The sequence below is a fragment of the Ranitomeya imitator genome, chromosome 2 (assembly GCF_032444005.1).
Source record: "Ranitomeya imitator isolate aRanImi1 chromosome 2, aRanImi1.pri, whole genome shotgun sequence".
NCBI classification, from domain to species: Eukaryota; Metazoa; Chordata; class Amphibia; order Anura; family Dendrobatidae; genus Ranitomeya; species Ranitomeya imitator.
This window is the reverse complement of record NC_091283.1, coordinates 824,236,501-824,249,022: the sequence shown is the minus strand read 5'-3', so window position 1 is coordinate 824,249,022 and position 12,522 is coordinate 824,236,501. Positions and strand designations below refer to the sequence as shown.

Below are 12,522 nucleotides of genomic sequence, written 5' to 3'. Positions count from 1 at the left end.
CACTGCCTTGACGAGGTCCAGCTTGTTCAACGATCGCTCCAAAGGATGAGTCGGAGCTGGACAAAAGGAAGGAAGAACGATCACCTCGTTGAGGTGGAAACCACCTTGGGAAGAAAGGAAGGCGGAGGCCTGAAGACCACCTTGTCCTGGTGGATGACCAAGAACGGCAAGACAGGGCCGCCAACTCGGAAACGCGGCGGATAGAAGTGATGGCCACAAGAAGGGCCACCTTCCAAGATAGGACTGACAGGGGAATCTCCCTGAGGGGCTCAAAGGGGGAAACTCTCAGAACGTCCAGTACCAGGTTTAAATCCCATGAATCCACAGGGGCCCTTTACGGAGGAACAGTGTGGGCCACTCCTGAAGAGAGGTCTTAACCTGTGGTCGGGAAGCTAAAGTCTTCTGAAAAAGGATGGAAAGCGCAGAGACCTGGCCCTTCAGGGAACTAAGAGCCAGGCCCGAATCCAGTCCTGCCTGAAGGAAGGCCAAAATGGAAGGCAGGGAAAAGGACATAGATGCCTTCCAGGTACGATAGTAGATCCTGGAAGACGAAGGCTTCCGAGCCTGAATCATTGTGTGAATAACCCGGTCCGAAAGGCCGGACGCTCTTATAACTGCGGTCTCAACAGCCACCGATTGGAATGACCGGCACCCCTTCCGCTTTGATCTTCTTTAACAGTTTGGGAAGTAATGGAAGGGGTGGGAACAGGTAGGGCAGCACGAACTGTGACCAAGGAATGGCCAGAGCGTCGACACCCACTGCGAGAGGATCGCGAGACCTGGAGATGAACTGTGGAACCTTCCTGTTCATTCGAGACGCCGTGAGATCCACATCCGGAGTCCCCCATCGAAGACAAAACTGATGGAAGGCCTCCAGATGCAAGGACCATTCCCCTGCCGCGAGGCCCTCGCGTTTGAGGAAGTCAGCGGCCCAACTGCCCACGCTGGGGATATGCACCGCGGATACCTCGGCCAAGGAGCTCCGAGTCCCCCCTTGATGGTTGACATATGCCACCGCCGTGGCATTGTCCGTCTGGATTCGGATTGGAAGACCCCTGAGACGAAGGGACACAAAATGGCCCGGATCACGAGGACATTGATCGACAAGGTTGCCTCCTGCGTCGACCAGCGGCTCTGTACAGTCAGGTGGCGAAACACCGCACCCCAGCCGAGCAGGCTGGCGACCGTCATCACCACCTGCCAGGGAACTGGAAGGAAGGACCGGCCCTGGGAGACGAGAGGTGACGTGAGCCACCAGTTGAGAGACTGTTTGGCCTGGGGAGAGAGTCGGATCGGGCGGTCCAGGGAGAAGATGGACCTGTTCCACTGAGACAGGATGGCTTGCTGAAGAGGTCGCGAGTGAAATTGGGCGAATGGGATCGCTTCCAATGTTGCTAGCATCTTCCCCAAAACCTTCATGGCCGACCAGAAGGAGGGAGACCGAGGGCCCTGGAGTACGCGTATGTCCCGACGAAGGATGGATCTAGTCTTCGGGAAGATCTTCGTCTGACGAGTGTCGAAGCGCATGCCCAGAAAGATGATGCGCCGAGAAGGAATAAGGCAGGACTTCTTCCGGTTGACCCGCCACCCGAAACGGACTAGGGTGTCGAGAACGATGGACAGGCTTTCGTGGGCCTGAGAAAAGCAGGGAGCCTTGATGAGGAGGTCGTCGAGGTATGGAAACAGAACCAGGCTTCTGACCCTCAAGATGGCCATCAGCGCAGCCATGATCTTCGTGAAAACTCTTGGGGTGGTTGCAAGACCGAATGGCAGGGCGACGAACTGAAAATGTTCCTGAAGCACTGCAAAGCACAGGGATCGGTGATGTCCCGGGAATATCGGAACGTGGAGGTAGGCGTTCCTGAAAATCTATGGAACACAGAAATTCCTGAGCCTCCATGGAAGCAATTACTGAACGAAGGGATTCCATCCTGAAGTGTTTCAGACGAACTCTCCTGCTCAGCAATTTGAGGAGAGAAGTGATGGCTGCGAAGAAACCCGGAACTAGGAGCGGGATCTCTTGGAGGTCGGGATTCGAAAAAACGATCCCGGGGCCGTGAAACGAACTCTAGTTTGTATCCCGAGGATACAACATCCCTGACCCATGCGTCCTCTACTGAGGAGATCCAGACGTCCCTGAAGAAGAGGAGACGGCCGCCCAGTCGGGGAGGTGGGTTGTCGACTAGCCGAGAGTCGGGCCGAGGTGGTTCTTCCAGTCCTGGAGGACCTACCCTGGGAGTGGCGAGGACGCCAGGAAGGAGTGGGCCTAAAGGATACCGCCTTTTTCTCTTGACGTGCCTGTGGCCTCTGTTGCTGCTGGGAGAAGGAGATTGATGCCGCGAAGCAACAAAAAGGCCGAAAAGACCAAAATTGACGTCTAGGAGGGGGGCGACGAAGCTTGGCCTGGGGAAGAAGGGAGCTTGTGCCCCCAGTAGCGTCCTTAATGAATTGGTCCAGCTTAGAACCAAAAGGACGAGACCCCTGAAAAACGCAGGCTGGTAAGGGACTTTTTAGAGGACAAGTCCGCCTGCCAGGCCTTAAGCCAAACGGACCGGCGGATGGCAATCGCGTTGCTGGACGCCTGAGCCGCACAAGACGCGGCGTCCAGGGAGGCTGAGACCAGATATTCCCCGCATGAGAAATCTGGTTGGCAAGTTCCGCCAGCTGTCCGGAAGGAACCCCGTCCAGAATGCCCTGACGGAGCTGATTGGCCCATTTGGATATGGATTTTGAAACCCCAGTGGAAGCAAAGACTGGGCAAAGACTGGCTGAGGCCACTTCAAAGGCTGACTTTGCGAAGGATTCTATGACTATCGTTAGAATCCTTCAGAGATGCACATCCGGACAGTGGGAGGACCGTGTTGGCGAATAGTCTGGAAACCGGAGAATCCACCGACGGAGAAGCCGTCCAATTAGCGATGAGCTGCGGAGAAAAATGATATAAAACGCCAAGTCGCTTTCCTCTCAAAGCGTCTGGTCAGGTTCTCTCTTTCTCTGGTCATAATCTCCTCGAATTCCGGGTGAGGAGCAAAAAATTTTGAAGGTGGTTTAGCCCGTCTAAACGAAACCGCCTGATCTGCGGGTTCCGTAGAGGACTCCGTGATGCCACAGGTTAGATTTATCGCTCCAGTGAGATTCTGAACCATATCCCTCCTGGTAGCGATTTGGTTCGAATCCAGCTCCGAAACATCCTCCGAAGGCGCATCAGAGAACGCCTCGCCTGACTCAGGGGAGGAGTACCGGGGGAAAGTCAACCGCAGAGAAGGACCGTGTGGTGAGATGGAGCGAAAAGAGGACTCAGACCGGCGTTCCTGTCTGGACCTTTGCGGCCTATAATGGAAGGCTCCGACGGAGGTTCCTGCGACCGCTGGCTACTGCGGGGGCCTGCAGGGGTAATCGGTCCAGCACGGACACAAGAGTTAGCGACACCCGTGTTAGATATGCCACCGATTGTGACAGAGAGGAAACCCAGCCTGGGGTGGGGGTATCGCTCTCGAGTGGAGCGGCCGGGGGATCCTGGGCGGTGGGAACAATCGAATTGCTGCAGGCCTGACAGAGGACGAGAGCGGCCTCCCTTAGAGGTAGCCATTTTTTTTTTTTTTTTTAAAGAAAAGACCCTGAAGAAAAGCCAGAAGGTTAGGGGACAGGGGGGGGCAGAGGGGAGTGTCAGTCTGCAGTGCAGCTACTCACGCAGACGAAGCAGTTCCAGACGCAGGACACAGCTTGAAGATGGTCCCCCAGGGAAGAAATCCTCTTAGAATATAATGCGGATCCTGCAGTGGTGCAGCCGAAGGGATCTGATACCCGTAGTAGTCCACTGCAGCGCACAGAGAGGCGTGCGTGGGCTAAGGCACTTGTCCACTGGGTGTAGTTAACACCGAGGGCTGATGGCCGGGCGGGAGAAAAGCCCGCCGAGTAGTGGGGAAGTGGGCGGAGAGGAGCCGCCGGAAGTAGGCCCCGGGAGAAGCCGGGACCTAGGTTAAAGCTCGGCGACCGCCTGAGGGGGGGGGGGGGCCGCGGCGCCGGCGCTGCCCGGCTGGAGGATGCGGCCTCTGGAGAGCGGCGCAGCAGCGAAGTCGCCTCAGCAAGGGGGAAGCGCTGCCGCTGGAGGTAGGCCCAGGGGAAGCCGGGGCCTAGATTAGGAGCCGACGACCGCCGGGGTAAAGCCGCGGCGACGGCGCTGCCCGGCAGGAGGATGAGGCCTCTAGTGAACGGCGCGGCGACCTGCTTAGTCACCTCAGCAAGGGGGAAAAGCACTGCCGCCGGAGCCGACAACCGCCGGGTTAAAGCCGCGGTGACGGCGCTGCTCGGCTGGGAGGTGCAGAGTGGCGCGGCAGCCAGCAAAGTCGCCGCATAGCAGGGAGAAGCGCTGCCGCCGGAGCCCTAAATTAGGAAGGTGGCGACCACCGGAGCGGGACGCGGCGAAGCCCCATGCGGTCGCAGGAAAATATCAGCTTTAAAGCCAGCCGCGCTGGAAAGAACCCCGGAAAGTGCTGCGAAAGCGGCAATCTGCGATTCCCAGGACCCCTTTAGGACAGCAGGCCAGGGAAAAAGATGGCCTGGAAATGCCAAGAAAAAGGGAAAACCAAGGGACCCCGGGGCTAGGAATACTCACCTAAAACATCCCACGCCGTCCTTACTAACCTCAATCCGGGGAAGATATCAGACGTCCAGGGAGCTGATGGACGTCCTCGTCTCCTCCAACCGACAGGCTCTGGTGGGCGAGTGGGTGGGGGACGGAGCCAGGACCGGACTTCTGAGCACGTTTGTGTGCTAGGCTCTTGGTCCTGCTGTGGGATCTACGAGGATACGGGGTGGCAGTACACGCCGTACTCATAGTCCACCTTGTGGGACTACAGGTGTGACTGTTCACCCTGTATCCCTCCAGAAAAACCTGAAAAGAAACGACGCACATTGAGGTAGATAAGGGTCTAATGAAAGACCCGTGTCCACCTCCTACTGACACTAAGCTAAACTGAAGAGTATAATGCCAGTCGGTGGGGTGTACACTGCAGAGGAGGAGCTAACTTTTTATTTGCATAGTGTCAGCCTCCTAGTGGCAGCAGCATACACCCATGGTTCCTGTGTCCCCCAATGAGAGGCGATAAAGAAAAAGATATATGTTCACAAGTGGCGTTTTTTTTGCAGTATATTTTACAGTAACAGCATAATCAATGAGATTTACTGAAATTTCATGCACACGTCGTGTTTTTATTTCGTGCTTGTTTGAGCCGGTTGCTTTTTGCCAAAATATATCCTTCTTTCAATTCTGCTTGCAGTTTTTGCAGTGGTTTTGTACCAATTAATATAAATGGGTAAAAAAAATGCTATGAAAAATGATGCAAAAATGGCACTACTTTGGTTTTTTGGTGCAAAAATAAACCAAAAAAAAAAAAAAAACCTTGAAAAAAAGCTCTACCTGTCAGAATACCCTAAGGGTGAAGTCAGACAGAAGCATTTTCATCAGAACGTAGTGCACGGACTGGCCGGTGGCTCTCCTGACCCGTGCATGAGAGCTGCATAGAAATACATGAAGTTGTCACGCTCGGTGTAAGGCTCTGGTGACACTACCCAACCCTCCATGCTACATCACCCTTTTCAAAAAGATGTCAAGAATGGCAAAAGCAAAAGAAAAGAAAAAAAAAAAAACAGCTAAAAGGTATTAGATCTCCTGGTACCCCAAACAACAACATACCATGTGCAGCACACAGAGGTGGCCGTTCTCAGCAGTGAAACATGTGTACGTGTCGCCAATCTTCTCCAACAGCGTCATGCAGGAAATGATCAGAGGTGCAAACAGGGTATTGATGCTGTCGCCAAAGTTCGGAGACTAGAAAACAGGTAAATGTGTTACAGGCCATGTTGCACACAGTCTCATTTTACGCCTAGGAGGTGGCATTCGCAAACCTAGTTTTATCCTGGCGGCAGCAGCTCATCAAACATTATATTTAAGACCCATTACCTCCTGGGCTTTCCATACAAATCATGGTTGCTAAGTAAAAAAACGATGTTTTTATTTTCTAATTTCTCCTCCCCATTGTGGAGATATTTGCTTGTAAAGAAAGTTTAGGTTAGAATTTATGGAAAGCTCAAGGGGCATTACCAGCGATTTATCTCTGGGGGGTGTGTACTTTTTCTTTTGTATGACGTTGGCCAATCATAAGTGGAGGCATCATGCAGGAGGAAAAAATAAGCACATGCCCACAGAAAAAAAACATACGTTCTCCAATGAGACTTGTAATGTTTGTCAGACCTGATTTCTGCAGCTACTTAACATGATTACAAACACCTTCAGTTTCAGACTCATGACAGTCAGTGTGGGAAGGAGCAAAACGGACAATGCTGTGAGAGGAGAGCTGCAGCTGTGTTTGTTATGATACCAGGCAACTCTACTCGCCCTTCCCTCACACTGACTGCAATGAGATGAAATTAAGCCAGAAGTGCTTGTAATCATGGAAAGTAGCGATCTGGGTTGTCTGTCATTATGGATCTCACACGAGAAGACATGTTCTTCTGACATTTTGGAGGCGTATTCTTTTTGTCCCCTGCATGATCCCTCCTGCTTATGATTGGCCAACATCATACAGAAGAAAATGTACACACCCCCAGAGACAATTCTCTTACTTATTTTAGGCTCATCATAACATCAACTTTACAAATTAAGATCTTCACAACAGAAAGGAGAAATTTCAAATGAAACACTATATTTACTAGGCTTTGCAGCCACTATGCCAAGATGTGGCCCAAGTCATACAGTCCTCTTACCTGCAGCAGCTCGCAACACATTTTATATATTAGTGCACCGTCTTCTCATATGCAGCAGTTCATCACACACTGTACAGTCATGGCTTAAAGTGTTGACGCCTTTGACATTTTTCCCAGAAAACAAAGTATTTCTCCAAGAAACTTATTGCAATTACACACGTTTTGTTATACACATGTTTATTTCCTTTGTGTGTACTGGAACAACACAAACAAACAGAGAAACAAAAAGCAAACTGGACATAATTTCAAAACTACAAAAATGGGTCGGACAAAATTGTTGGCAGACTCAACTTAATATTTGGTTGCATACTCTTAGGGATAAATAACTGCAATCGTCGCTAGCTATAACCATCAACAAGCTTCTTACACCTCTCCACTAGAATTTTCCACCACTATTCTTTCGTAAACTGCTCCAGGTCTCTCATATTTGAAGGTACTTTCTCCCAAGAGCAATTTTAAGATCTCTCCACAGGTGTTTAACGGGATTTAGCTCCGGACTCATTGCTGCCACTTCAGAACTCCCCAGCGCTTTGTTTCCATTCATTTCTGGGTGATTCTTGAAGTATGTTTGGAGTCACTGTCCTTTTAGAAGACCCGTGACCTAGCACGCAAACCCAGCTTTCTTACACTGGGCACTACATTGCCACCCAAAATCCTTTGGTAATCTTCAGATTTCATGATGCCTTGCACACAGTAAAGACACCCAGTGCCAGAGACAGCAAAACTACAAAAATCTTTGAACCTCCACCATATTTGACTGTAGGTATTGTGTTCTTTTCTTTGTAAGCCTTGTTTGGTTTTCAGCAAACAGAATGGATGTGCTTTACCAGAAAGTTCTATCTTGATCTCATCTGTCCACAAAAAGCCGGATTACGTACCGGTAATGCTCTTTTAATGAGCCACGACAGCACCCACTTTGAGAGAGGGACCTACCCATAGGAACAGGAAACCTACAGAGATAAAAAGGGCGGTCCCCCTCTCCTCCTCAGTTGTTTTTCAGAGTACGAGAGGAACCGCCGTTGTTAAATTAGTGTACATCCTTAATTACAGGTATATCTTATCATATCTATAATCACCCATGCGAATATTTTAGTATTAATAAACATACATATCTACAAGGGTGGGAAGTGACAGGGTGCTGTCGTGGCTCATTAAAAGAGCATTACCGGTACGTAATCCGGCTTTTTACCCTTCGCCACGACAGCACCCACTTTGAGAGACTTTCAGAGAACCTTCACCTGGGTGGGATTACGGTACTAAGGACAGCTCTCCCGAATGCCAAGTCAGAGGTGGAATACAGATCAAGTCTATAGTGTTTATAGAATGTTGAAGGCGACGACCAGGTCGCAGCCTTACATATGAGCTCGATGGAGAGGTCTTTATTCTCCGCCCACGAGGATGATACGGCTCGAGCTGAATGCGCCTTTACTCCCTCTGGAGGATCTTTGCCTTTTGACAAGTATGCAAGACAGATGGCATCTTTGATCCATCGAGACAAGTTAGCTTTTGTGACCCCGTAGCCTTTTCGATGACCCTGAAAAGAGACAAACAGAGCCCTACTCTGTCTGTAGGACTGGGTTCTCTCTATGTAGCTCAGGACCGCTCTTTTAACATCCAACATATGTAGCATCTCCTCCTCTGAATTTGTTGGATTATCATAAAAGGAAGGTAGAAAAATTTCTTGGGATCTATGGTATTTTGTAGCTACTTTAGGGAGATATGAAGGATCGGGTTTGAGAACCACTCTGTCCTGATATGTCATTAGGAACGGAGGATCTATGGAAAGAGCTTGGATATCTCCCACTCTTCTGGCAGAGGTCAAGGCTATTAATAAGGCTACCTTGTATGTAATATTTTTTAGAGGGATAGAATGCAAGGGCTCAAAGGGAGGTCCTGTTAAGGCATCTAGGACTAAATTCAAATCCCAAGGAGGTAAACGTGGGACATGTACTGGTGTACCTCTTTCACATGCTCCAATAAATCTTTTAACCCATTTATTACCAGCAATATTAGCGCTATAAAGGGCTCCCAGGGCAGATACCTGAACTCTCAAAGTATTGACTGATAACCCCAGCTCATGGCCTCTTTGTAAAAATTCAAGGATGGCCTTAATAGGAACCTTGCTGGAAAAAGGTTTCGTATAGAAGTCGAGGAATTTTCTCCATATTCTACTGTATATTATAGTCGTAGACTTTTTTCTGCTTAACAGTAGTGTGTTGATTAGTTTTTGAGAGAACCCTCTCAAAGTCAATATCTGCCTTCCAAGTTCCACGCCGTGATGTGGAGGCCCTTCACTTGTGGATGGTAGAATGGACCTTGGAACAGTAGGTCTGGTGTCATTGGCAGAATCCATGGATCGCAAACTGACATCGCTCGAAGGCCAAAATGGGGCTATCAAAATCACCCTCGATTTTTCTTCTCTTATTTTCTTGACCACCAATGGAATTAGCATCATTGGTGGGAAAGCGTAGGCCAGATCGTAACTCCAAGGATACTGGAGTGAGTCTATTATATCTGGACGATCTGCCGGATTCAGGGATGCAAACATTGGTACCTGCCTGTTGCTCCTGGTTGCAAACAAATCTATCTGCGGAAGGCCCCATATGTCCACTATGTTTTTGAATACGCGAGGATTGAGGATCCATTCTCCCTGGCGGAGCATGTGACGACTTAGGAAGTCGGCCCTTAAGTTTTCTATTCCTCTGATATGGACAGCCATGAGAGAAAGGAAATTGGGTTCTGCTAGATCGAATATTTCTGCCGCTGAACACATCAGACTTACTGATCGCATTCCGCCTTGCCGATTTAAATATGCGACGACAGTTGTGTTGTCCGATCGGATCTTGACATGAGAACCACGAAGCTGGGGAAGAAAAAATTTCAAAGCATAATATACTGCATTTAGTTCTTTCCAGTTGGAAGACTGTTGAATCTCAAAAGCATTCCAGCGACCTTGGGCTACATTTTGATCCAGATGGGCTCCCCATCCCTCTGGGCCTGCGTCAGTAGTGAGTAATTTAGAGGACCTAATTGTCCATAAGACTCCTCTGGACAAATGGTCTTTATTCAACCACCAAAGTAGTGATTGAAGCACCTCATTAGATAAGGTAATTTTTGTATTTAGATGCTCCTGGAAAAATGACTGGGCATGGAGTATCTGGTGTAGTAAAGCCCTAGTATGGTATTGGGCCCATTGAACCGCAGGAATGCAGGAGGAGAGTGAACCCAGGAGAGACATGGCATCTCTAAGGGACATACGAGGACTAGATCTTGCTTCGACGACTTTTGAAATTATGATTGTTTTTTTGACCTCTGGTAAAAGACATTTTTGACTTACAGAGTCCAAGAGTAGTCCTAGGAAGGACTGAAGAGTCTCTGGATGCAGCCTTGATTTTTTTGAAGTTTACAATCCAACCTAGAGCCTGTAACGATGAAATGGTATTAGACAAGCGTTCTTCACACTGAGATGCTGAATTACCAATTATCAGGAAATCATCTAAATAGGGCACAATTAGTGTGTCCTGATGACGTAGATAGGCCATCACCTCTAGCATAACCTTTGTGAAAATTCGAGGAGCCATAGAAAGGCCGAATGGCATGGCCGTAAACTGGAAGTGACGTACCCGGCCTTGTAGGTTTATTGCCACCCTGAGATATTGTTGGTGGTCTGCATGGATTGGAAGATGATAATATGCATCCTTTAGGTCCAGCCCTGCCATAAAGCACCTAGGAAACAAAAGTTTTATGGTTGATCTTATTGACTCCATCTTAAAGGTATGATCATGCAAAAAAGAATTTAATTTTTTTAGATTAATTATAGTACGAAAAGTACCATCTGGTTTTGGAACCAGAAATAAAGGGGAATAAAATCCCCTCCCTTTCTGACTGTATGGCACTTCGATGAGAACATTCTTAGCCAAAAGGCTTAGAATTTCTAACTGAAGCGCTTCTTGTTGTTCCGGCGCTTTTAATGATGTTACTACAAAGTTATCCTGTGGTAATTTACAGAAATCTAGTCTTAGTCCAGTTTTTATTAGACGGAGAATCCACTGATTTGATGTTATCTCTTCCCATTTATGATAAAAAAAACTTCAGTCTGCCACCAACTGGGATTTCATTACTGATAGTATCGCCCCCGCCTAGATGTTTCGGGGTTACTATATACGGCACCTTTCGGCTTGGTGTCTTTTGATTCCCAGCGATCTTTTTGTGGCTCATACGGCCTCCTCCTGTTAAATGGCCGTCTTCTAAACGCTCTCCTGTAAGAAGGAAGAAACTGTTTAGGGAAGCCTTTCCTTCTCTCTCCAGCTTTGTTAAGTAGGTCATCTAGGACCTTTCCGAACAAGAACTCACCCTGGCATGGGATTGAACATAGTCTAGTTTTTGACTGAGCATCTCCCTTCCACCCTTTGAGCCAAAGGACACGCCGAGCTTCATTGACCAGACCTGCTGACCTCGCTGCTAAACGGAGGGAGTCCGCTGAAGCGTCAGCTAAGAATGCCGTGGCACTTTTAATCAGTGGCAAGGCTTGGAGGATTTTATCTCTTGAGACCTTGCCTTTTACTTGTTGCTCCAGTTGGTCTACCCAGACTAATAGGGACCTGGCTGTGCACGTGCCTGATATGGCCGGTTTGAAAGCTCCTGTATTCATCTCCCAGGATCTTTTCAGGAGAGCCTCTGTTTTGCGGTCTAAGGGATCTAGTAGGATTCCTGCATCCTCCACCGGAAGAGATGACTGTTTCGAGGTGGATGCTACAGCTGCATCAACTTTTGGGACTTTGGACCATACTGCTAAGTCCTCATCACTAAAGGGGTAACGCCTCTTAGAAGAGGACGGGAGAAACCCCTTCCCCTGTTTGTCCCATTCTTTCTTTACCAGGTCCTTGATGGCAGAGACTACTGGAAACGCTCGTCTCTTTTTATGACCCAGACCTGCAAACATAATATCTTCAGCAGATTTGGCTCCTTTAGTGTCTGGGCACCCCATAGTATTTCTAATGGATTTTATAAGGTTGTCAATGCTTTCAACGGGAAAACATGCTCCACCTTCATCTTCAGAGGAACTATGAGATGATCCTGAGGTGTTGGATGAATGAATTAAGCCCTCTTCAGATTCTGAACTGGGGTCAGGAGACAGGTGTTTATTATCATGCTTTCTTAATGACTCTGATCCCAGAGATTGTATTTCTTGCCGTATTATGGCTCTAATACTGGTGGTCGTAACAGCTGCCTCATCCTGTAAGGTTTGGTTTACACAGGACTGACACAGCCTTTTAGGATATGTGTCGGGTAAGGGCTGCGTGCATAGAGCACACTCTTTATGTTTAGACTTAATGGTCTTCTTAGCCTAGGGGAGATTAGAGAAGGAAGGGATCAGCTTATAGGTAGAGGAAAGTAACACTCACCCAGTGAAGCTCTCATTTCCATTATCATACCGGTCTTGGAGGAGGAGACGCTGTGCGGGGTCTGAGTAGCGCTGTATCCGCACTCCTTTGCTTACTTCTGTGAGTGTCAGATCCATCCATGGATCGACCACTCTTTTTTGCTGAAGATTTAGAACTTTTAGCGCTGCTTTTATCAGCGCTGTCGCGTTCCACTACCAGTGGAAGCTCGCTATCTGCCGGGAACGACATAATGAGCATCGGCTCTGCGTCCCGGCTTCACATTTGAATCGCGCGGTCCTCAGCAGCGCGCCGCCCACCGCGAACCGGAAGTGCTCCAACTACTTCCGGTTCAATGAAGCAGCGCAGACTTACT

General features: G+C 48.9%; 1 protein-coding gene and 1 long non-coding RNA gene across 8 annotated transcripts in view; both read right to left on the bottom strand.

Annotated features, from left to right (window-relative positions):
- HPS1 (HPS1 biogenesis of lysosomal organelles complex 3 subunit 1) overlaps nt 1-12,522 on the bottom strand; it is a 159,729-nt gene that overhangs the window by 52,070 nt on the left and 95,137 nt on the right. For all 7 annotated transcript variants that reach the window (XR_011318547.1, XM_069754003.1, XM_069754004.1 and 4 more), the window contains one exon: nt 5,696-5,830. Coding sequence is in view for 6 of the 7 variants with exons in the window: in XM_069754003.1 (XP_069610104.1) it covers nt 5,696-5,830 (135 nt within the window). In the remaining variant the exon portion in view is untranslated. The remainder of the gene's footprint in view (nt 1-5,695; nt 5,831-12,522) is intronic.
- Nucleotides 6,121-10,650, bottom strand: LOC138665977 (uncharacterized). Its single transcript, XR_011318548.1, has 3 exons — nt 10,389-10,650; nt 10,103-10,187; nt 6,121-9,628 (listed from the first exon to the last, which is right to left on the bottom strand). It is a non-coding gene; the product is annotated as an uncharacterized lncRNA (long non-coding RNA).